Here is a 27,482-nt window from a genome sequence, read left to right as displayed (position 1 = left end):
TTTGTGTATGTGACCAGGGCTGCTGAGGCTGGCACAGCGGGCTCTGGTTCCAGTTGCAGGTGTTACTGCTGGAATGACTTCTTGTGCTGTGCATGGTCACTTCCCCCAGCCCAGGACCCCCAGCACAGGCTGGGAGCAGACACAGTCAAAGCAGTCACATCCTTCCCCAGTTCAAGCAGTTGTTCTTCTCCTTTATGAAAAACCAAGGTTATTCTCCACATCAGTTCCAGCTGCAGGCCACCGCTAGGCCACTTTGACACAGTTACACCCTGTATGTCACGACAAAGCGCTTACACTAATTCAATCAAGATTAACAAAGCACAGTATGAAGCATTTTTTTTTCCCTGCAAAATCTTTGCAAGCTTTTTAAATTAATTTGTATAACAAATATCTAGCTTCATTCACTCCCTCAGAAATCAGGACAGACATGACATTGTCATTATTATTAACTATTGTTATCAATAAGAATGTTTTCTTTGACACTAAAAATGCAAAATTATTTAAGTGAAAGCTGTAAGTTTTGTAAGATCATTATTATGACAGAGAATCTAGAATTGTAGAGCCAGTTTTAAACTCCCATCTGAAAGGAGAAGAAGGCCCAATATGTAGACCAGACCCACTTCTTGTCAGCCTGGTGCACCCCTGAGACCCATCTGTGAAGGGAAAGGTTCCTATCCTGGAAAGGCCCTCAGTCGTTAGGATTTTTCAGGAGGGCAGCAAAGTGGCAATAAGAAGTCCAAGGGCAATCAAAGAGAGACATCAGGGCTTTAGGGTGACAGGATAAGGAATCAGGAGTACAAGTGGACTTCTCCTCCATTCTCCCAGTTGCAGGAAATGAGGAGGGAAGAGAGGAAGATCCAGCAGATCAATACTTGACTCAGAGTCTGGCATCACCAGCAGAACTTTGTGGGTTTCTGATCATGTTTACAGTTTACATGACACTAGGCCTGCTGATGACAAATGGGAGTCACCTGTCTCAAAAGGGGAAAAGATTTTTCTCAGGCATTAGCAGGGTTTATGGAGGGAGCTTTAAACTAGGTCTGAAGGGGAAAGGCATGAAACCAGACTTATTACAGATAAACTAGGCAGCACTCTTCCAGTGCCTGAGAGGCATTGTGCTGGTGGGGTCCTTCATTCTGCTGTGTCCATGGAGGTAGGGGATAGCGAGCCATACAGCAGCAGACACAAGGGTTATTGATGTGTTAGAAGCCATGGAAGTGCTAAATTATTGGTAATCAATAATATTGTAGATCTTTTCCAACCTAAATGATTCTATGCTTTTATAATCCTAAATATATATGCTTTGTGTGTTATATGTACAAAAAATATATTGTCTATACTATCTTGTATACTACATTTCCTACATTCAATTGCCTTAAATAAACATTTTGTTACTATTTTCCCTGTATTGATTGGTCCTATTTTCCTCAAGGTTGCTTCTAAGAACAAAATCATGAACACCATAAAATTGGTATAAGTTTTTTCTACTCATCAGGAAGACTAAGGGGGTCAAGGTTTCAGCACAGTTGTTTCACGTAAGTACATGGAACTGTCTACTTTAACCTGGTGAAATTTCCTTCCATTCTACACTATCTTGCTCCTTACTTATCAGACCATGGCTGAGTATATTGACATATGAAAATTCAGAGTTATTTCACCTACTCAAGTTAATTGCTTACTTCAGAATCAATTTGATAACAATATTATTATTATTTTAATAATAATAATAATAATAATAATAATAATAATAAATAGTAGTAAAATTTTCTATTTGCAATCCACAACAGCAGATAACCATTCAGGGGAAGTAATAAAGTTTCACTGGTAAAAGAATAATAACTCAAAAAAAAGCTTAAAACAACATATATGAAGGTAAGCAAACTAATAATATTCATTTGATTGAGTTTAAATTCATGGTCCCCAATACTTTCATATTTAATTAGAAATTATCCTTTTATAGGCTGGGAAGTAATTTCAATCAATCTTAGTTTTCTTTCTGACATTGGAGTAACTCCACAACTATTTCCAAAAAGCAGTAAAACCAAAAATCATCATAAGCACCACAAGAAAAAAAAACCTCCACTGGTGTAAACCTCATCAGTCATTTTAAATTTGTCTCAAAACTTCAGTGGGTTAACTTTATACACACAGGTTATTTTGCAGATCAGACATTCTTTAACCTGCAGCAGACAGCATGAAACTGGCATAAGGGCTGTATCATGTGCTCCAGTTAATTCAACAAAAACGCGGTCATGCGCCCACACTTGATCCAGATCAAATATGCACTCATTGTGTTCCAGGAGCACGCAAATCTGGTATTAAAGGACATGAAACCGTGGCCTTATATGACAGACCAGCTTTAGATATTTTGCAGATTTCACTGATAGGTTTTTCAGTAGGCGTGTTTTTTCCTTTAACTTATCCGAGTACTTATAGGAGCTGTGATGTTCTTTTCCACATAAATCATTAAATTTATATAAATGAAACACAAAATCAGAAAAAAAATCTCAATTCCCATCACAACAAAGTTGAGTCATCTGTGAAGGGCTGTAGATGTGTGGTTGCAATCAATTTAAATAGCTGAAATAAATGTCCAAAATAATAGAAACCAAATCAAATTTATATAGTGAAACAATCAAAAAATTAGAAAACTTACCTTTTTCACTAACACTTTCACTTTCAATCTCTACATCATCACAACTTGTATATTCTGGAGTGGATGCCAGTTCTTCTTCTGAGCTACTTAATGAAACCTGGCGCATTTTACCTCCTTTTTTTGTTTTATGGGGCTTTGGTGGTGGAGGTCTGACAGATTCAGACTGGTCCGAGCTGAGTGAATCATTCCGTAACATGGTCTCCATCTTTTCACGTTTTGTTTTCCGGACAGCAGAACTGGGATCCAAATGGTGCTGTTTCCTTAAAGAATCAGAGCGCCTCATGTCTGGTCTTTCCAGAGGAATTGGACTCCTCCTAGGTGTAGGAGGACTATGATTTGTGGTCCTCTGACGATTGGGACTTGGTCCCTGAGCCTCTCGAGTTCTTTCCATAGAGTATGAACGTTGATTTTCCATGGCGGCCCTGCGCTCAGACACTGATCTTTGTCTTGATGGCCGTTCCATCCTGAGCATGGACATCCGAGAATCTTCCAACTCTGTATTTGCCAGTGAGACATCGCTATGCCTGCGTTCATGACGTGCGCGGGACACTTCAGCGTGGATACGCATTTGCTCCTCATAAGGCTGCGGCTTGACTGGATAACGAGCCAAATTAGGATCACTCCGGTATCGTGCCTGGTATTCCTCTTCCCTCCTTTGCCTTTCATATTCTTCCCTGCTTTGTGCATCTTCTTCTTCTACCGGATACTCCTTGGAACGCCTGCGGCTCCTTCTGTTGGAATCTCTATAATCACCCAGTTCAGGTTCTTCGTATAGCTGGGGCCCACGCTGTGACCGCCTATCTGAATAATCTGATGGTGACCTGGGCATCGCACTGTCTGATGTAGCATACTGTGAATATTCGTCTCTCTCGTCCCTTTGGTCGTATCTTTTGCTCTGTTCTCTTGATATTGAAGGGCTTCTTTTCCTAAATAATGATGGCAAGAAAGCAGAAAGAGAATTCTGTCAATATTTTATATAGCACAAATATACAGTTAATGCTAGTTAAAAGATAAAATGACCAGCTGATGGAAAAAAAATCCGTTCGTTGCATTTTTTGTGAATGTGCTCTCACATTTTCTGTACTAAATTAAAGAAAGGATATCATGCTATAAATCTGCTTATGGTGCACAGTTTGAATAAAAAACAGCTTTGAAGGAAAAATGCTAATATGACTTTATAAAATATAGAATACAAATACTATACAATACTTTGTAGTCATGACTGCTTTACAAGTACCAAAATTTTATAATCCTTTGTAATCACTTACAGCAATACAAATTGGTCATATACTTCTGTTTCATAGAGTTTCATATACACTGTTTCATGTACTCTGATTCATAGAGTTTTATAATCACCATGGAAATCAGGGCTAGAAGGATCATTCAGTTAGTTTACTCTTTTAGCAGCTGTTACTGCTCAAAAACACACATTTCAGCTCCCACAAAACTATAATTTGTACCAAGGGCAGAAAACAGACAAAGATTCAATGGCAGCACTTTTCTAAATCAGATGACATCAGATGTCCTGAATTGAGAAAACAAACCACTTTTTTGTGTTGTGAAGGGAAAGAGTTTCAAAGTGCCTCCTGAGTTGAGAAACAATCCTTCCCATCCTATAGGGATGGTAGCAGTATTAGTCCAAGCAATTGAACAAGACAAATATCAGAATGGAGTTCCTGTGCCATATAAAGCATTGACTCACTGATGTCATTTACACCATCTAGCTATAGGCAGCTACTGAGGCTTCAGAGGAAGCCTTCTTTCCTGACACTGACAAATGAAGCATGTGATTCATTTATATGCAATATTTTCATAAAGGGTGTGTCTGGAACATATAATAAATGCTATGTTTTCTGTTTGACTCAACATTGTTTGCTACATAATTAGAAGAGATCAGTTAAATAGAAAAAAAACAAACTGGGTCTTTAAATCTTCCGTTTATCAACCCTTACAGGGTAATAAGCATGTAAAATGCTACTTTCCAGACATATCCTGATTTATGCTTGGCTTTTCACCCTATATGGATCTGAAGAAGTTACCTGCAGAAAACTTGAGCAGAGATTCCAGATAAAAGAGCCTGAGAGGCAGGCTTCTCTGGGATAATGTAGATCAACTCAAACTTTAAGTAATAAAAATACAAAGGAGAAGCTATTTCTGTGTTATTAGTCCTTTCTTCTTATGTTTAGTTCTACCTTTATAATTAAGATCCCTTTTAAAATATTTTCTACACTCACAAAATGATGACTGATTCTGAAGGGCAGCCTTGCAGGCAGCAGCCAGGAGATCCTGCCTAGTGTTTAGAAGGACAGGAAAAAAAGGCAAGCAAATACTAAGCTCTGGTTTTGTCACAGTTGTCCTAGAAGAAGAAAGAAAACACTTCAATTTAGTGAAGGGGAGAAGAAGAAAGAGGTTCTCCTCGGTGCCCAGGAAAGTATAAAGGGCTCTGGCTATCTGATAGGAGAGAAAACATTCTTTTCACAGCCAGGAAGCAATGCAGTCTCTGCTCAACAAGGAAAAACAACAGCTGTCAGTGCAGTGTGCATGGCCTGTGGGGTAACTGGCAAACTGGCATCATGTACTGTTTTAGGTTCCATACAGAATTACTAAACTCTGCTTGAAAGATTTGGACCCAGTATTGCCTTGTAAATAGTAAAGTACTTTAGCTTTGCAATGACATCTACAAATGAGAAAACTAATTCAATCTTGAAAAAATTAAACTCTTAGTGCGAAGCATGACAAGTTCTATAAGCATCATGCAGATGCCTATTTGCTGATGGTGAAGGTAAGATGTCCTGTCTGTCTTGTTATATTGACATGTTAGTACCAGCACAAATTATAACCTCTGTAAGTTTTACAAAATCTCTACAGATTCTGCTACTGGGGACTCAACTTGAATCGCTCCAATGTAACATGAACAGAGTTTCAGAAGGCTAAAACCAGAATGGCCAACAGGAAGGGACAATTAGAACAGAACTACCCAAATGCAGACTAAGTTTGCAAAGACTTAGAAGCTTCATTAAGACAACAGAGGTTAGATGCAGAAATGCTTTAAGGAAGATAAATATTTTTCACTTAAATACTTCAGATGATGAAAAATTATGCCACATCCCAAAATAAGTTGTTCCAATAGCAAATTACCCAATCCCTGAAAATTTCTGTCATGGCTATAGCAAAAGTGTGCATAACTTCCTCTTCCCAGCTGTGTCCCATATATAGGAAAAATCTGCATTCATCAGACACAGGCATTCATTCATGTGAATCTCATTGCAAGATCGAGACAAATACATGTAAACATGAAATGTACACGCACTACTACACTGTTAATACTCACACTGTGTATACTCAGTCTATATAACCTATAGATCACATAGGTGATCAGAGCCACAATTTTTGCATCAATTTGATCCTCCAAAGCATTAAAACACTCTAGAACATATGGTTTGCAGGATCAACTCCATGATGAACGGTGTAACACACAAAGCCATACAGACTCTAGCCCGACAAATCTCACGTGTGGGCCTTGGAGCAGTCTGAGTGTACACATGCTTCAGTATTAAACATCTACATACTTGTATCTACAGCAATACAAACAACACAACAGTAAGAACTGGTTTAGCTACAAATAGAAGATTATATAAACATACACAAAACATGTGCATCTGTATATACACATATAAATAAATATATCACTCCATGTCACAGTGTCCTCATATGCATGCAATCCTCTTCTGATGACATTATGGATATAATGTCATGGGGGGAAGGTTGAGGGGTATAAAACAGATGGATTTCTGTACAAGTAAAAACATTACTGTAGACTTGTTGCTGAGGAAAATGTATTTCTATTAAGGAAATACATCATCAGATGAACTGGCATATGACTTACTAAAAAATACACCTGTTTTTTTCTAGCATTAACTATGTTAATGAGAGGAGAATGTGTTGATTTAGCATTATATTTTTATACCACTTGCACAAATATTCTCTAACCTCATGTGCTACATTTACTACAAACAGTCATTTTCCTTCCTCCATTAAAGATATAAAAATAGGAAACCATCTATGGCTGACAGTAATGTGAAGAGCAGCTGGGTCCTTAATCTACTCTAACCTTTCATGAAGGAAAAAGCTTTGCATGGCTGCCCTGAGTGTGGCAATTACTAGGGCACATGCAAGAAAAAGACCTACCTGCAAATATAGTGCTTTTCTTCAGAAAAAGCAGCCTAACAGAAAAAAGTAACTAATTTAATTCATGGCCTATGTTGACTGACATCATCAAACCCCCTTTCTAATTAATTTCATTCCTGTTGAAGTCAGCTTACTTCGCTACTGAAGTTATTGAACTAACCAGAAGCTGTAGGCATGTCCATCAGAAATAAATTATCTGTACCTGTACACGTGATCAGTCAGAAACCTTCTGTCAGGAAAGGGCTCATCCTGCCCTACAGCCACCAGACCCTTAGTACTAAAGTCTGTCATTCTCTACTGGTCATTACAGCACAATTAGCATTCCTTTAATATTCAACAGTTTTTAAATTTTAAAAATACCTGCTATATACAGAGTTGTAAAATGAATGCTATACATTTTAAATCAGAGTTATGAAATTACAGTAGGAGGCAACTAGTATTGATGAAAATTTATGGCCTGTCCCTACTATTAAAAATCTGCTGCTATTTTTAGATCACTAGCTAATTCTCACTCACCTTCATGAGCATCTGTCTAATCCATTTCTCACCATTAACTACCTTAAAGATACCTTAATAAACCTCTCATCAAGTACCTCCAGCTGGATACACCATGGAAAATTACTACTCCTGCCTTTCCAGGACTTCCCTGGAACTTTAAAAGCTAAGTGAATGTTAAGGGTGTAATATGCACCCTCCAGCTGCCAGCTGAACTAAGCACTATATATCTCTTGTCAGAAGGATTACCACATTTTCTGAAAAGGTTATCACACCTTTCCTGAAAAATCCTCCAGGCCATTATGATTGCTACTTGTTTGAAACAACCATAAAATAAAATCTCTATTATGGTTAAAAAACTGTGCAAAAATCTCTGTGAGGCACAATCCATAAATGTTTGGGTTTTTTTTTTTTTCAGATACAGACTATGAAATTTATTTTTTCCTACTAATTACTGTATATTTATTTTTATTGTAATTTATTAATACATGACATTTGGTCTTTTAATATACAACCCATAACCCTGCACTGATGGAAACCTTATTTGCAGTACACTACAGATATCAGTAGTATTATGGAAAAGCAAATAGCTTGACTGTAATCTGTACTCCTGCTCATAAAGTTAAATTATTCAACTCCTCCACATCACAATAGAATCAAGTGCTTAAAATATAACATAGAAGAATATAAGACAGCTATTCAGCTTTGATGGCTGTGATTTCCATAATGGAACTAAATGTCTTGAAACTCTTTGACATTCACTTGTATTCTGCCTTAAAGAGAAACCACTCTTCTGCTTTGATTTAGGTTTTTAGAAAATTGACCCAAATGTACTGTAGAAAAGGATATTTTAAAAATTAAGTATCCAACACATTTCAGAAGGCAGAGACATTAAAAAACATTGTAATATGTAAAGTATTTATATCACTGTCAAAACTAGATATCAGACCCTCCTACTGATAATCTTTTTCTCAGACTAACAGAATACACATTTGAACTGGGGAAAATGTTAATGAAAATATCTCTTCTAAAGATGTGTTTCTCTACCTGAAACAAGATGCATTTACTTGAAGAGTATTATTTATCAGAAGCTTTGGGTCAATTAAAAATGATAATTTGGGTCAATTAAATAATGGTCTCGGTGGGCCTGAGCCATCAGCTACTTGAAAATGAATGTTGGCCATCTACTTGTAAGACCTAATTATACTTTACTAAACAATACTTTCAAATTTTGTTCTCTTTTTCCTATAAATTATCAAGGAATAATGTTAAATGGAAAATTAAAACTGAAAATATCTCTTCTGCACATATTAATAATAATTTTGCACATATTAAGAATAATAGCAATAATTTTGCTTAACTCAAAATGTGATCTTTTCAATACATGAAAGAATAATTCAGAGAAGGTAAAAATAGACATTTTTCACCAGAACTTTGTCACAAAAGCCTTGCAAGATACAGGGCTTCTTGTTAGAGACCTCATCAAATACCCTGAACACAGCTTCATTTCTCCTTTACTATATGGCTTCTGTCAGGGAAACTGCATTTGCTGGTCCCTGAGTGATCATCTAAGAATAGTTCTTCTACTATCTGAAATTTTGTATTTCTATGTGTTGAATTCAACAAGCAGTCAGGACACTTGTTTTAAAACAATGGTGAGAGGGAGCAGATAAAGCACTTGTCACACCGTTCCTGGGCTGCCAGGAGCTGAGCTGGGCACTCTCTGGACCATGCACCCAAAGCCCCATGAGTGCAATGAACCCAGAAAACTCACTGTGCAGCTTTAGGGTCAGCCTTTCACAGGGTGGTTTCTACTCTCTCATTTAGGAAACGATTTCCACAGCCTTCCGTTGCCAGACTGAAAAATCTGCAAAATTTTTGGCAGTGGTTTTAAGAGGATAGCTGCCAATTATTTACTCTTCATTCTCCGCTTAAAACTTCTGCCTTTGCTGAGTCATACTGTGCAGGAGAATTCATTTTGCACATTCTTCAAAGAAGCTATGGCTCTCTTATTGAAAAAGGAGGCATTTTTTGACTTCAAAGCAGTTCCAGTTTTCACCAAGATCTCTCTTTACAGTTCCTCTATGCTGTCTAGTTTTATACTAGATTAAACTTATGATTTGGCAGTTCCCCTCTCCTTAGTTTCTCACCTCCACAAAAAAAATGAAGAATGTAAGCAACCAGTGCACAATTCACAAGTTAATTTAAACAGCCTACTTTGATAAATAGAAAATGTGTTTATTGCATTTGACCAATATGGCTTTAAAAAATTGTTCTGAAGTACATCTAACACTCACATATCTAAGGAATTCACTAGGTAAAGCTCATGTGAGACAATATCTCATTCCTCATTTCAGCCATGCCTTGTGATTTTATTTTATAGAAATCATTCTTAGAAACATTAGAACACATTCCAGCTAAATATCTCCAAAGAATATGAATTAAGTTTACAATTCAGCAAATTTACTGAAGCATAAGATTGGTAGAGCAGATGTTGATCTCTATTAGATTTTATCTGAAAATAAGAATTCACTGACTGCAGGCTTGTATCAACAGAATAAAAGGAAATCTGTAGTAACAAAATGTTGATATAATAAAGTCACCACTGATAACAATTTTTCTTTGAACTTGACATGATTGCACAGAAACATGAAACAATGCATTTTTATTCTGTATGAGTAATTCAGCAAAAATTCAGCATTGCAGGGTTAATTTCAATTTGTATGAGGAAAAGAATTATAACGTGGGAAAAACTGCTGAACAAAAGAGGTGATTGTAAGTATCAATTGCCAATCTAGAAATATTTAGGTAATACATTTGTTTGCTTTTTTTTCCTTAAATCAAAAACATCACAAATAGGAAAACTGGACTAACAGTAGAAATTATTTTGTCCTCCTTTATTTTGCCTAAGTATTCAGTAGCCCTTAAATCATATAATATGATTTTAGAGAACTGCAAACTGAGAAATAAAACAACTGTATTTTACTGAGTGTTCATTCAGATATATTGATGAATTACTACCTCTTATAAATAGGTTAAACATGCCAAGATTTTTCATTATTTCTAGTTCTGAACATTTTCAAAATTAATATCTTTCTAATTATTTCCACTTAATAGATAAGCAATATTGCACCTTTTCCTTCAGTAAAAAAAATTGTCTCAAAAAATATAATAACAAAAACTCTACTAAATAGCAAATTGATTAGATTGTTTTCAAGAATAATTAGTAGGAATGGGCATTCTTGTTATCTGCAGTAGTACTGACACTACAGAAACTATTTGCAGAAGGGTGGAATCAATTAACAGCTGTCTAACAGCAGGATTCAAATTAGTTTAAAAGAATAGTAGATCACAGAAACACTAACATAAGAATGAGTAAATATAATACTGAACTGTTACTAAAAAGTACAAATAATATAAAATAAAATAACATTTCAAAATTCTATATACACTATTTTTATTAAAAGAAATATAATGTTTCAAGAATTATTTTTATCACAGAAAATAGAATACAATTTAAGAAACTAAATTATAGGGTAGCAAAAGATTTTTTTAAAGATAATATTTGCATATATCTGAAGCACAAGAAAAAGTTTTTAAGTTTTTTGCTAAAAGTAAAAAATATCTTCCTAATCATCCCCCAGAAGAACAAGAAATGCTGAGCATTAGACATTGTTTTCAGACAACACATTCTTCCCTGCTTTACCTTTTGATCAGCCACTGCACATCTGGGAAGTTGGAAGCCTCGGGATCATGAGAATACATCAATTTCTGTTCTCGCTAACGCTTTCATTTAATCCTCTAGGTTCAGTGAAATCATATAAACAGTCTCTTAATTTTGAGACACAATTTTTTAGATATGTATTTTACAAAGCCTTCCCTTCCCCCAAAATGTACTTATAAAATATAAGGCATCTAGGAAAAAAATAAAGTTTAGTATCTGCAACAACAGCAAGTCAGAGAGCTGACCCAATGGGAAGCTATTGAGAGCATGAGAGGAGTGTTATAGTTTAATGCTGTTACCATGTGCTGTATATAGCTGGAGGTCAAGTAAGAATTTACCCTATAAGGAGGATTATGGTACTTAGCTGATTAGAGCCTTGCTACAGTACTATTGCCTACAAATGTACATGCTGGTCAGGACATTTCATTTAAACTATTTTTAAAATTGTGCAGGTCCAGTATTTCATATTTTGTGATACTAGTTCCAGCATTTTCTTTATGTTCTAGGTCTCCAATGAAGTTATGTAATATCTATACTTTTAGTTTGTAAGAAGTCAAATTTTGGCATAATTTTCAACTATTAGGCTAAAATACTTGTGGCATCTATACTAGTCTGATGTGTCACACATACCATAAAACTGAAAACATTTTTTTCTTACATAGTCAAAAAAAAAAAAAAACCTTTGAAAATCAATGGATTAATTATTTCCAAAAACAGCCATCAAAACTCCCATTCAAAATATGTTGAAAATATGAAAATAATAGAGAGCAAATGTATGTCTTCATTTGCCTTAAATAAATTATAAACATATTTTTCTAGTTTTCCACAGCTTTTTCTACCTATGCAAACTAGCTTATGAATACATTATGTTTAATATAAAGCACCAACCAAATCTGACTGCAATATATTTAAGCTATGATAAAGTAGCATGACATGGAAAAACTAAAGACTTAACAGAAGCCTAGATTTTCTCCACCTCAATAATCATGAGTTCAGATTCTTAGGAAAGGCATTCTGACATTTGGTCAGCCATCACAGAGAATGTACCATAATAGACTTCATCTATTCATCATTTCATCCAATTTTGAGTCTAATCTTTTTTAAGTGTTTCAGTTTCTTACGACAGGGATTGTTCAGCAGATACCTTTACCAGCAGCTGGAAGTATCCTGGTTCTTCAAAGGAAACCTTTAAGTTTGATAACAGGGAGAATTTTCTTTCAAAGAAACACTCCATTATTATGTGGTAATTATCACCATTACATAAAAAATAAAGCTATTTCAATAATGACCAAACTAAGAAAATATCAGTGACGTGAACTGTCACTTGAGAATTGTTTTCCCTAATAACATCTGGAGGCTATTTTGGACTGTTGAACTTTTAAAACTCTTATTAATTAACTAGATTCAATATATATTCTGATTTTTTCTCTTTCTCTTCATTGTGTCCACAATTACAATATAAATGTGATATCACACAATGAACTTAAGTTTTAAAAGATCTCTGTGATTCATATTTCAGTCTGGAAGAGAGGAAATAGATCATACTGAGCTGTTTTGATGCCTCCGTAAAAGAGCAAGCATAAAATAACCGCTGTGAAAATGTCCAGTTTCCTCAGTAATGGGAGGTAAAGACCCATTATTAAATCTTGTGAATTAGATCAGTGGTGGCTCATCAATGAATGATGGGCTGTCTGCACCAGTTTCTCCAAGACCAAGCTGTCAGGGCAAATGTGTTCCTGCTAGGGAACATCAGCTGGACCACCATGGAATGAGACAGGTGCATTCAATAGCTCTTGGAAATTACCATGGTAATTGGTACAGAAAACTTTAAATTTCTGGTTCAACTGTCATTCTCAACATACTGGTGAATTGGGATTAAAGGTCTGCATTTTAAAGTAGCACCTAAGTCTATCATAGAAGCAGACCACAAGTTTAGAGGAAATTAAGTTGTATTTCTGTAAAAACTACAGCACTATATTACGTATTGGTAGGACATGATTTTACAATGTTTTTTAAGCACAAGAACTTCCTTCACACTAGTTTAAGCAGTGGGCTCACAATTCACAGCTGTTACATACCAAAATGTTCAGGATCAAATGGTTATGTCTGCCTAGACAGAGCTCCTTCAGTTCAGAGCCCCTCAGGCAGGAGGTTAGGATGGAAACCATGTCTGTGCTGCTGGGTTTTCAGAGACACTGAAAAATTTCCCACCACACTATCATACAATAACAACCTCACATGGATAATAACATCCTGGGATTTGAAACATCAACAGGTCAAAGAGCCATCCTTAGATACTCAGCTCAGATCTCTGATGTAGGTATTTCTACCAGCATGACTTTGTTTTTCTGCAGTGCTGAGACCAGCTCAGGATATTCCTCCCCTTTTGTTCTCTTATCATCTGTTAGAGATGTCTGCACTAGAGTATGCCTTCCTTAAAAGAGGCTCAATATGAAGCCTTCTAAAGAAGAAAATATATTCATGGATGCTTACAAAAATCCATATGGAAGATAAGTACTCTAGAAAATGTGTGGAAGTGAACACTTGGAAGTGCAAAGCTTAGCAGCTTCTATACAAAAAGGTAGCACCCAGCTAAGATGACAACAGTACAGACCACATAGAGGAAAATAGTAACCACTTCTAGCAGGAATCAAAACAATACTGAATAGTCCATATAGAACTACTAGCAACAAAATAGCACTGAATAAAATTCACTGAAATATATGACTATGTTACTTCCAAGACAGTTGTGTGGAAATCTAAGGAGATTTAAAATTAAACAGCTAAAATAAACTTCATCTTGTAACATAAACAAGTCCATAAATGTATTCTACATTCTACTGCAGTGAAGGTAGATTTAGTTATTCTACATTTACTTCTAAAATAAGATGCCAGCTTTTTATATTCCACAGTTAAAATAATGCTCCTTTTGTAAGTTAATGTGTACATAAACATCCCAACTAATTCATGCTTTACAGATCCTGTCACCATCATCTGCTTTACCCAATAAACTTGTTTTCAGCAGGATCCTACAAAGTCAAATGATGAAATTCTGACTGAAGTTTAGGCTGTGTAATTAGCAGATTTTTGACATAACACTGGTAATTTTTTCCATCAATTCCAGAATTTCTAGAAAAGGTATAAGAATAACCAGAGGGCCTGTCATTACCAACTAGACTCAAATGGCAAACAGCTGACAAACACTGAGAGGTTTATACAAATTATACAGGCTCTCCGCATCTCCGATAACACAAGTCCATTACAAAAGTTACAGAACACACTCAGTAACTCAGTCTTAAGCAGAGTGTGATCAATCAGCTAAGGCAACAGAGAAAGGAGCAAGAAAAAAGTAATGGAACAAGAAAAAAAGTAAAGCAATGATTTGAAAGCATTTTTTGAACTCATGAAATCTTTTTGAGATTAACGATGACTTCATCTCTCTCAGTACTGTTATTGTCAAATTTTGGGGACCAGTAGTATGTTTTAAGTTAAACTTTACTTTCATTGTTGACCTGAACACAAAAGGTTAAATGTTTTCTCACTGAAGCACTTTTCAAGAATGAGATCAACTGGATAACAGGCTAGGGAGCCAGGCTATAAAAATTATTCAAGATGCTTGAGTTGACAGAGCAGAAAACAATGATCAAGTTTCAGTAATTTAGTTACTGTAATTTAAATGGTCAAAATGGGTAGTAGGACAGATCTGACTTTTACAATTAGCAAAGAATATTTCATGCTATATAGTAATTTTGAAATGCATATTGAGGTAAACTAACCCAAAACAGTTACAATATTAATAGATTCATATATAAAAATAAGAGAAGAATAACCACGATCAAGAAGTTTGATTTCCTTCTTCCTGGATGCTTTTACAGAAATGAGATTAATGCCAGATATTATTTAAACTTTGCTGAGAAGGAATAAAAAATCAAATTATATTCCTTTTATTTGGCCTTACAGTGGCACCAAGCTCATTTACCCTTATCATTAGGGAGATATTTCCCAAAACAATGGATTAGAATCTTTTGGTTTATATGGATGATATGCTATTAAAAGCACGACCTGAAGAACTATTACATTTCCACTAGCTGGCCATTTCCCTACTGCTGCAAGTTCTGTAGCAAGGTGAGAAAAACCAACACTACTCTGTTGGAAATGAGTTTGATTCAGAAATACATAGAAATTTGGAGTAGAGGGTGGAGGGAGAGGCAGAGAAGAAAATGAAGTGGTTAATTATAGCCATGTTAGAAAATTCTTGCAGCAGATAAAAAAATACCTAAACCACAGGAAAATTCTTAAGAGAATTATCATCCTCAATACCTCATAGAAAAGAAAAGGTTTCCTAAGGTCAAGTTTTGTGAAAAGTGGACTGAAAGATATTACTGGGGTAGTGGCTGTGGACATCACTTTGGCCCCTTTTTGCTATTTTGGACTAATTTCAATATCTTCAATAACACATTAGAAACTGTCTGTGAATGGAGAACTCAGGTGCAGTTGCTGATCAATAGAGTGAAGGCTAAAAGCTGACATTAGTGATACAGAAGAATTTTCTATTCAATGTTATAAAAATACAATATTAAAACACAAATTTCATTTCAAAAATAGAGGAACACCATGACGTATTTTCTCTTCCTCATTCCTTTAAGCTAAGAGGGAAGAATTTTATTTATGCTTTATGCTGTAAGAGTGCCCTGCCTTGCTGATTGTTTATTCTGCACTTGCTCTTGTGCCTTGTGATGTCTGTTCCACTGGGCCATTAATTACCTGCAACAAAGTTACACTTCACCAGCATTAGCTGGGAGAAGATAATTCCTCCCAGTGCAACATACCCAGAGACGTCCAGAGACAAGTGCAGAGGTAGGTTCACCTACTCTGCTTCAACATTAAGGTAATGTTAAGTGGAAATTTTTTACACTGAAATATGAGAAAAAAGTCAAACTTCTAAAGGCATTAGGAATAACACACATATCTGCAAGACAGAAACTTAACATGAAAAACTCATTCATAGCCAAGAGATTCAACGTTTTGCCAGACATTATGAACAATCTTTGTCAAGAATCATCAAAGATTGAGACCCAGCAGGTGGTGCAACAAAATATTTGAGGACTTTGCAAGGCTGGCAAAAGCTGGCAATTATGTAATTCATCTTAATTCAACTTAATGCAAAATTCTGTTTTCTCTCTTTCTCAACATTTTCAGGTCAGGTCAACCTAACATTAGAAGAGCCATGTTGTCTCACTGACTGAAAATGGTAATTTTTTGTTCAAAAATTCTGGATTTAAAAAACAGACTTTAACTTGTACAAGAACCTGGACTTGCAGATTTTGTTTCAGATTCTCAAAGATAATGGATCTATTAATCACATAAAATGAAATCATGAAATATTTTAATAGAGACAATGAGATGATTGGCATTTTATGCAAATTATGTATAAACAGAGGGACTACCATAGAAGCCTATAAATCCTGCAAGAACCTGGACTGGGAATTGCTATTATCTTAAAAATACAGGGGAGCTACAAACAAACATAGGCATACGCATTTCAGTGAAGTGGACTAAAATGTTTGCAATAATTATTTTATATGGAAGGTGTAGGTCTTGCAACCAGTGTTGATCACTAGTTGGTACATTGGGCAAAGGATCTCATCAAGGTAAATTCTTAATCTAAGGAAGTTGTACTCAAAATGATAATGAAATTGTCATTAATAGCGATTTGAAAAAAAAAAAGAAAAAACAAAAAACAAGAACTGTAAATTGAGATTACAGCTTTACAAATACTGCCTACAGAAATCAAACCAAAAAAAAAAAAAAAAAAAAAAAAAAAAACCAAAACAAAAAAAAAAAAACCAAAACAAAAAAAAAAAAACAGTGCTAGGAAAGATGGACACGATATAAAATGCAAATCAGGATATTTCTAATCTAAAATTCTCTCATTTCTTCTTCTGTAATAACAATGCCAGTTAGAAGCAAGAAGGGGCGTTGTACATTCTACAGGAGCTATAATTTGCTCGGTGTAAGTACAGGCTAAGTACCTGTGCAGGAACAAATCATGATACTCTTTTTTATTTAGTTGTCTATGCACATGCTCAGAAATATTCCTGCTTTCAGATGTTCCTTATCATTCCCACTCCCAAGTTTTCAAATACAATTTTGTTAGGCTTTATATGATTAGGAATGATTTGTCCCTTATTCTTCCTTCTTGGAATGGATATTACCCCAGAGAATCTTCTGGTCTGGAATACAACACCATTTCTTGCCAATGGCACCTTCTTGTCTATGAACTCAATGGAAAGGGAGGGAGTTAAGTGAGAAACTTATCTCCTAACCAGCAACAAAACCATAATTTACTCCTCACCTTAAAAGAAAAAAGGCAAACAAAGCACACACACACACACACACACACAAAAACAACGATGCCCTTTGTCTCTCAAAACATATGGGAGTGGCCAAGATTAAGAATTCAAGATCACAAAGGGCCTTACGATATATACTCACAAACTCTTTAATTTTCAGTAAATCTCCATGATAGAGTTTAACAAGGTGTACAAGTCTCCATATTTCATTGTTTATGGCAAGCTAGCCTGAAAATGTCTCTGTGGTGATTATCTTATCAAAAACAGGAACAACTGCATGAGTAAAGTTAGGATAAGTATATCAGCACTAGGAACCCCTACAAAAATGCTCACATGAACAGAGTTCAGAAGTGAATAACAACAGGTGATTTTGACAAGGACATGTGAAAAAGCAGTGTTATAGCCTGATTCCATGACCAAGCTCAAGCACCAGCTTAAGAGAGGGTTTTTAATATATATTACATCCAAAGATCAAGCAACAATTAATCCTCTGGACTTCTTTCTTAAGCTCATTGATTATTAAAGGGAGCTTCAAGTCAGACTTGATTTCCTTTCCTGATCCCCTCTGCTGTCAAGCTACCTGCTGTCTAACAATAATTATGCTAGTTTTATGTAGCACACCAAGACATAAATACTCCAAATATTCTAACACAGAATTTCATTTGTTTTGGTGGCCAAGACCAAAACATAGGTTTCTTCCAGCAACACAATCTGAACGCACATTTTATTGCAAAACTTGTTTTCTGCTCATGCATTTTTTAAACTTTCCAATTCTTTTTATGTCCAGTAGTTGACTGGCTTACTGAGGCACATAATACAAGGTGGCAAAAGAGAAAATTAAAAGAAATCCACCTTATATAGGTACACTTTTCATATTTTAGTTAGTCTTCCTGAATCCACACATATTCCTGTTCTTTGCCATCAAAAGTATCTTGTGACCTTGGTTAAACCACAACATTACCAACACGAGGGATCCAAGATCTCCATGATCTTACACTATTTTTTACAAAGAGGCATATAGCTTTCAGATGCAGTGCTGTGAATCAGATGTCTTCCATCAGAGAATATGTTTGCAAATCAGGCCTTCCAACAAAGTATATTTTTAAAGCATTTCTCTTCAGACCCTTTTACTGACAAATCATACTGTCTCCCTGGGTCATCTTTTATGATACCCCATTCTGAGGTGACAACAAAAAAACAGGCATTGGATTGAAAGGTATCTCTTCATATGAACGGACTACACAGGTTTTTCTCAAGCAATCATTCAAGATCATCATGGGGGATAAAACTGAAACACACTGATATAAGAAGTGGATAATAAGTAAATAGAAAGATTAAAAACAGCAATTTAAATTAGAAAACTCCCAGAATTCTTGGTTTGAGGTGACCTGTGTGATTTTCTCACAGTACACTGAGGAATAATGGTACAATTACTCTCCAATTTCTAACAATTACTTTTACGGCTAAAATTATTTAACATGCTATCTTTGTCATTATTATGCAATATTGTGCAGAGTGGTGCGTAGTCATGAGCACAATTCAGGTGAAATCACAACACTTAAGGAAAGCCTCCAATGCTGCAAATGTATGAGGAAGTTTCAATGTGCATTGCCCATATTGTCTTGTATGGAAACCAAGATGCATAGAACATCAACACACACATACTCTGATTACAAGTAACACTTCATTCTTCTGAACTTGCTACTTTAGTAATGGATGAAAAATAAGTAAGTCCATGGCAAATATAAAACCTTTATTTGGAATTTAGATGGAAAATGCAAAGTATAAGAAGGATATATGACTCAATCTTCACAAGCTACTGTGCAGCCAGAATGTGACCACAGATTACTCCTCAATGCCTTCAGCACAAGAAGAAATGGAGAGGCCGAACAAAGAGGGAAGAATACATCTGCACAACTTCAAAGAGGAGGCTGTAGAAAAAGAAATGGGAAGAGGAGCCAAAGAACATGTGCACCATAATCTACTGTAAATTACATTCTCTTCATTATTTTTGGAGGCCTATTTAGTGGTTCTGACATCAACAAATTTATTACAGCAAGCAGTCTGAGATTCTCAGAAAGGCCTGACATCTCAGTCCATATTTCATGACTTTTCCCAAAACCATTACTTTAAGACAGATAATCTTCACCAGAAAAACTACTTTCCTCTTCTTTACTTTTATCTCACTAGAAATGCTGCTGTAGGGGATTTAAAACCTCTTTATAGCTGGTCCATAAAACCCACCCAAATAGCACTCTGAACATCAGAAACCTATGTGAAATACTGTTTAAAATACACGTTTCTTAAAATAATAAGTCCTGACTATTGCCCATTTTTTTTTCTCTCAAAGAAACTGTAACATAGAAAAACATTCATAACTCTAACATTCTTTGTGAATATTCAGTATAGAAAATTGATCTAAATAGTGAGTGGTTGAAATAAATTTTTTTCTTCTATCCAGACTACTGTTTTAACAAACATTTTTTTAGATTTTATTATACTGAAGAGTAAAAAGTACTCTAATATCACTAGTAGTTTTCTGTGACTGCAGAACATGCATTGTCTCATCTTTGAAGAATTAGTCACCTATTCCTTGAAAGCTGATGTTCCTGTCACACATATTGTAGTGGTGGTTAATAACACAAAACTTATCCAGTCAGGATAACTATCAGCTAACCAGTAAGTTTCAAAGCCTACTTAAAATGTAAGTTATGAAATCAAGTCCACTTACTCAGTCATATCCAGAGAATTCAAGATATTTCAACAATAATTAAGACAGGATTTTTACAAAAGGAGAACTGACAACAGGAAATAATTATTCCATGTATCATTGGATTGTTTATTGTAGTTAACTTTACTAAAACTTTTCATTTTCTCCTTCCTGTTGTTGTGATAAAAATAAGACAAAAAATAAAAGTATTGGTCGAAATTCAAAATGAAGCATTTATAACAAAGCATAATCTGGCATTTGTCATGTGTGATCATCTCCTACTGATATCACTATTATCAATAATGTGGCATCATCTAAAGAAGTCCATACCCTCTAAATATGGAAAAAAAAATATCCATTAAAAAAAATCTCTTACTAGGTTAGATTTTCTGATGAAAAGCAGAATGTCAAGAAGAAACAAATTTCTATATGGATAACCTCAGCCTTTATTGTAAGTGGCTAAAGTAATTATTGGTGGGAAGCCTGATTTTAGAAAGACAAAGATGTCCAAGCAGATGTAACTTTAATTTTAATTCCAGGCACAACCAACAGATATTGCCAATTTTTAAAAGACATCCAGAGATCTGTCACTTTGATGAAAGCTGGCTGAGACAATGGCAATCATGCCATAAGTTCAATGAAGTTTCAAATCTTTTAACCAGTAGAGTGTTGACAATTCCATCAGACAGTTTCACTGTAAACCAGTTTTCAGGCCTTAAAAAGCTAGCATCAAAACATTCAATAAGTGTATGTTTATGAACTCTGTGGACCACTTTATATAGATTAAGATTTACACTTTTATATAAATCATAATACTGCTATTTTACCACACTCTGATCAGTAAAAGAGATATTTCTGTTATGTTTTCATAGTGAACACAAAACCAAACATGGCAAGTAAATGTCTTTAGAATGCAAATCTTTTTTCCTAAATCCCAGATTACATTACTTCTGAAATAGAAAACAATTTACCAATGCTTCTAAAACATTTTGAAACAAAGGACAGTAAAATTAAACATGTTATGCTGTTGTAGTTAAAACTGCAGCTGTTTTTCTTCTCAGGATCTAATGGGGACATTATGCAAGATATAAAATGACTGCTGGATCAAAAATGTGAGAGGGAGAGATGCTTCTTTATCTACTTTGGAGTATTGCACCTACATTTGTCACTTTTCCAAAGACATTTATATGGAAATTTCTCAATTATCAAAGTTCAATATGCTCCTGAAGTATGCTCCTCAGAGTAAGAAAGCCTTGGAAATTTTAACATGTCTTTTCTCTCTTGAAAATCACACTTCAGTGAATTCATTAATTTGAGGTTTCTACACATCATATCTCTATAAATACATAGCATCCCTTGCTTCCAAGACAATGAGGTTGGACCACTTTTTATTATCAGCTTAGAAAAGAAAATATGCCAAAATACAAGTAAATTATATTTTTCTAGTATTCAGAACCAAAATTATTTTTTACAGTAAATGCATTAATACTTTATTAAAATTTCCATCCCTCTGGCATTAAGTATTTAACTACTTTTATCTATCTTTCCCCAGTATTAATTATACAGTGAGATAATTATATAAAGCAACTGGCTGAGTGTCAAGGCGATTTTCTATTCTGCTAATGCATGTATTTTTTGAACCTTTCAGGGTTAGGATTTTTTCTAGACAGAGACAGTTTTTTATTATATATTTTATTATATTTTATTATATAGCATTTAGTCTCTAAATATTCTCTAAAACTCCACACTTTTCATACTGGAGAGTACATGCTGGGGCTGCATTGTACTTTCCAGTTGAAAGAACAGCAAAAGGAGAGAACTGCACATTTATTCTGATATTCACTAGAAAAAACCTTCAATCCCTGCAAAACAAAAAACATACATGTTCACTCTGAGAGGCACAATAAAAATGTGAATAAAAAATCCTTTCAGCAAATAATGATTCATGCATTTAGTCTTTGTTCATTTCCTCTTATGGCTCATATGAAACGCTACAAAATATTGGGTCACTGAATATACAAAATGTAACTGCACACTGGTATCACAAAGACATGTTCCTTTACAGACTCTTTTAATAACAGGACATAGCTAACCAATTCAAAATATGCAATGCAGTCTACTGAATAAACCATAAAAGTGATGTGTCTCAGTTTACATTTGTGGCTCTGCTTAAGAAATGTAATTAACTGGTGAAGAAAAAACAGAAGGCTCTAATCAGAGGTGGCTTTCTGAGAGAATTCAGTGCCCTGTACAAATAGAAATTTTCAGCAGAATTCTCAGAGAAAGCCAGTGAAAATAAAATCATCAGAGGAAAATATACAGTTATACATAAGCAGTCTGCTTTCTGTTTATTTTCCAAAGTGCAGACACCAAAAGAGAAGAAATATCTACAATAATTAAAGTACTGAGTCACTTCTTTAGAAGCATTATATTTCAAAAAATGTAAGATGACCACAGAATTTAAAACCTCAAAAGGAGACTGAAATCTTTTGAAAACTATTATCTTTACTCTTCTGTGAATCACCAGATATTATGCAACAGCTCTGGATATTTGAAAGCATACTTAGTTCTTCCACCTGTGTATGCAATAAATATTTCATTTATCTACTCATCGTTTAGTCACTGCAGATCAGGGAGATCTATAAAAATTTCACAAGAGGCAGACTTCTTGGTAGTTTATTTTTAAAACTAAAGGACCAATTCAAAATTGTTTTTACAGATAGCTTTTGCAGCCATCACTTTTTCAGATAAGCCCTTTAAAGCATACATAGAAGCTTAATCAGTTTGCTTGTTTGTAGGAATAAGCATGGGAAGAGAAAAAAAAAAAAGAACAAAAAGAGAGAATAATTACTTACCTTACAGTAATTGGAGTTCTGCGAGATGTATGGCTTTGGTGCACAGACACCTCAGGCACTCACCATGGAACCTTAAGGCCATCAGTATTTGTTGGGGCTGTACCTGACTGATCACACCCTACTCCCTGTGAGGATTGAGGGGTGATGTGTGGTCCTGCAGCTCGGGCCACTGCAGGATCCAGCTGGGAGATCCCTCAGTGGTGAGCAGGGAGGTAGCACCATGCCTCCACAGGCACGGGGTGCCTCTGGGAACCACAGGTATTGACATCCGCTGTCTTTGGCAAATGACAGGTCATCAGCAACTCATTTTTGCTGACTCACAAACAGTAACTTGATATGCAGAATCTAAATGCTCCAAGTCCATCTAAAAATGACTCATGCAATTCTGCCAAAATGAGCAGCATGCCTTTACATGAGCCTTTACAAAGGAATACTCTCCCAAAAATGTCTGTATTAACCCCAGAGAGAAGTGTTTTAAAACCTACAATCCAGTTCAGAAAGTAAAGGCTCAAGTTCCAGCATGTTCATAGTCCTTAAAAATAATTCACTAAAATAGCAAAAATCAAACAAACAAATAAAACCAGAAAACCGCCAAACAAACAAAAAATCCCTGCCCCCAAAATACCAAATCACCCAAAGATTCACTGTGTTGTATTCTAGACAGAATGCCTTCCCAAAACAAAAGAATTAAGAAGGGGGGAAATGCTGAATATCCTTCTGTAAGTTTGCTTAAAATTAACTACAGGGAAACATCACTGAAAGCTTATAACTCAGGGTTTCATAAACCTGTATCATAAAAGTGATGAAAGGGTTAGTCACAAACAAAATCTTTCTTCTCAAATTCCCTACAAAATTAAACTTGAACATAAAACTGATGCTGTCAAAGGTACATTAAATTTCAGTATTGCTAACAAAGAGTGATTTTCTGGACTATTTTGTTCATTGAGCCTTATGTTGCATTCACCCTGTTATCCTACCAGTTTATAATAACTTAATTTCTATTTTACTACCAAATGACATCAGAAATACACAGGGATTTTATTTTTTCTTTTACTTTGAGGTACCTATATAATGGTAGTTTAGTAAATCACGTTTATCTATTAAAAATTAATAAATACTATGGCTAACATTATCAAGACTACATAAAATTAAAGATAATATCAAGATAAAAGTCATCCAATTCAATAAATATATTTTTGCTGCATTCAATAGCAATAAAACCTGATCTGTCACATAATGAGTGTGTGTATGTGTATTTGAAAACTCCTATCTAAAATTCAGCACATACAGAAAAAATCAGAACTAGAAAACTAATTGCACCAAATCCCCTATCATGCTGTATCTTAAAACAAAAATTAAATCCAGTATATTTTACCCTGGAATTAACAGATTTTACTCCATCTGACATGCTACAGTGTGATACTGCTTTTAAAGATGCAAAGAAAGTAGCCTGTGGTTAACTCTCTCTATACAGTATGGGATAAGAACCTTAATTCCCAGCATACCTCTTAATGGGTGTACAGTGACCTATAATGCTTCCAGAGCATTAGAGCCCTCTGTGTGTTTACTGGGGATATTCAAACACTCCAAGTCAGGTCTGAGAATCTGCTCTCCCAGCTCCCCACTACAGCCAGTGGAGGCAGAAGATTCTAATGGGCAATTCAGAACAGAAAACTAAGTTTAGTTTAGGTTCTCTGGATGATCCCCTCGAGACCCTTTCCATTGACTATAAAGAGAGCCAAGGGAGACAATCTTCAAGCTAAAGTTAACATTTATGAACCTGTTGCATTTTACCACATTGTGTAAGGTCTGAATGAACTACCACAGTTGTCATGGCTAAGAACTGATATCTACACCTCTTTGGCTGATATTTTGTGGGGAGAAAGAAAAAAAAAATGAAGAATCATTCATTTAATAGGCAGTTTTCAAAACTTCTAAATGAAATTGAAACTTTTGACTGATACTGAATTTTACATGTTAAGATGTCCGAACAAGAAATCATCATCGTCACTAAGACTCAATTTTAAATCCAGAAGGAAAGCAGCCTAAAACCATTAGCAATGTTGTTTTCAATAGAACTAGTGCCTTTTTCACATTAAAAAGAATGAAAATTTTCATAAAACAAAAGGGAAAAAAAGAAACCCCAGACCCAAGGGTCCAGGTGATTTCACCTTGTTGGAAAGACCCAGTAGTTTAGGCACTCCAGAGCAAGCTCCTTTAGTCATCAGTCAGTCCTTAAAACTAGCTAGAAAGAAATGGGACTTACAGAATCTAAATTTCATCTCTTTAATGGAAAGAGATTAATTTTTTCCTAGACTCGTTTATTTATCTCCTTCTAAAGGAAGACTAGATAACTAAGACACAGACTTTTACACTGTAGACTTATAAAGTCAAAACAGAAAAAGAATCCAAACTGAAGCCAAAACATTATACTATCCCCACCAAAAAACAAACAAACAAAAAAAAACACCTAAACAAATAAAGGCAAACCAATCATGTAAGAAAACAGGAAAAATTAAAAAATAAAAGCCATGCTCTAAGCTTGGCTTTATAAGTTTATAAGAAAAGCAAGTTTTACAAGGATCAGAGTACAAGGAAAAAAAATTCCTGTCCTTAACTTTCAGACTGTGTAGGTGGGGTATTTGTGATGCAGCTTCTGCATCATGAATTGAAATGAATGGCATATTGATCTAAAACTAAAAAAGTAATACTACATGTAGTCATACCTGATCTGGATGTCGTTTAAGAGTCTACTTTCAATACCCTGCCAATGATTATATAACTTTTCATAACTTTTAATTTCACGTGAAATTAAAAAATATTAAAATAATTTGTTTAATAGAACCCCTGTGCATCTTGGTCTCTTTTTGCTTGTGTTTTCACTGAGAAATAAAAATTGCATAACTAGATTATTTACTGCTAGAACAGGGAGAATTTCATAGAAATATAAAAATGTTTGGGTAAGAAGAGATCTTAGAGATCTTCTAGTTCCAACCCCCTGCCATAAGCAGGGACACCTTCCACTAGACCAGGTTGTTCAGGCCCCATCCCGCCTGGCCTGGAACACTTCCAGAGATGGGGCATCCACAACATCTCTGGGCAACTCGTTCCAGTGCCTAATCACCTTCATTTTTTTTTTTTTTTCCTTTAGTCCAATCTATCCTATTTAGGTTTAAAACAATTGCCTCTTGTGTTATCACTGCAGGCCCTAAAAAAAGTCTTTCTCCATCTTTCATGTAAGTCCATTTATATATTGAAGGCCACTATCAGGTCTCCCTGGAGCCTGCTCTTTTGCATTCCTTGATATTTCTCTGAAAGCTTTCGAATTAGAGTCTTCGAAAACTGTAAAATATCTTGTAGAACAAGAACTAAAGTTGAGGAAAATATTTTTGTATTTTTGTATCACTATTATCCTAGTGTTGCCCCTTTATATGTTCTAAAGCCCAGAATCAACATGTATGTTGCTTTTTGAGATGCAAAGGATGCCTGCCCTGCATTGGTATCTATTCCATTGTTCTACAAGACAAAATATTTAAAGTATATTTTTGACATCTATAGTTCTTGCCTCCGTCTTGTTTCTCTTCTTGCTGCCCAACTCACATGCTGTCTATCACCATTACATGTCTGATAAAAGGATGAGACCATCTGGCATGAATGTTCTTTTCTTTCTCTGAATAACTAACAGCCAGGATGACAACATTGCCCTCCAAATGTCCAGTCTGACTTTTGAGACAAAAAGAGAACTCACCAGGTTTAAAGCAAGATCTAAAAGCAAGGCCTTTTTCATTGATAATGCCTCAGCTGGTTTTGTCTTATTTTCCAAGAGTATCAAAGAACTTTTGTAAAATAACCCAGAGAGCTTTATATGGCTCCATAAAATATGTGGCTTCATGGAATAATTTAAATGTCAGGAAAGAACAAAGGACTAATAAAACAGTTGTTATAGGATTGATGTACCTTGAGCAAAAGTTTTTAAATTTAAAATATATCTTTTTAGTTTATATTAAAAAGAGTTCATGATTTTTGGACGGGCTAATATTCTTTTATATATTTTAATCAAAATTTCATAAAATTTTACTGAGAATAGGCAGGCCCTAAGCCTAAAGATGTTTCGTAAACTGAAAAAAATGGAGTATTGATTACTTAATCAATAGTGTTCTTGGAGGGTTCTGATTTTTTAGTTAATATTAAATAAAATTATTTTGCATTATCCAGTCAATTTTTCAGTTTCTAACCCTGAATTATGAGTATCTCCAGGCTTTGCCTACAAATATAAGAAGAATTCCATTTAGTCAAAATTAAGTGTTCTATATAGATTACAGAGCTTTAAATAACATAGAAACTGAATCATAGGGTCATAGACACCTTCCTCCAGACCAGGCTGCTCAGAGTCTCATTTGGCCTGGCCTTGAACACATCCAGGGATGGGGCATCCACAACTTCTCTGGTCAACCTGTGTCAGTGCATCAGTTCCCTCCCCATAATTTTCCTTTTCCTTTTG

At 35.1% G+C, this 27,482-nt stretch overlaps 1 protein-coding gene across 30 annotated transcripts in view; it reads right to left on the bottom strand.

Annotated features, from left to right (window-relative positions):
- Positions 1–27,482, bottom strand: part of RIMS2 (regulating synaptic membrane exocytosis 2) — a 448,611-nt gene that overhangs the window by 255,927 nt on the left and 165,202 nt on the right. For all 30 annotated transcript variants that reach the window (XM_053936996.1, XM_053937000.1, XM_053937028.1 and 27 more), the window contains one exon: positions 2,657–3,582. In XM_053936996.1, coding sequence (XP_053792971.1) covers positions 2,657–3,582 — 926 coding nt within the window. The remainder of the gene's footprint in view (positions 1–2,656; positions 3,583–27,482) is intronic.

Source organism: Vidua chalybeata, chromosome 1 (genome assembly GCF_026979565.1).
Source record: "Vidua chalybeata isolate OUT-0048 chromosome 1, bVidCha1 merged haplotype, whole genome shotgun sequence".
NCBI lineage: Eukaryota > Metazoa > Chordata > Aves > Passeriformes > Viduidae > Vidua > Vidua chalybeata.
The sequence above is the reverse complement of the archived record's forward strand: the minus strand, read 5'-3'. Positions and strand labels throughout refer to the sequence as shown.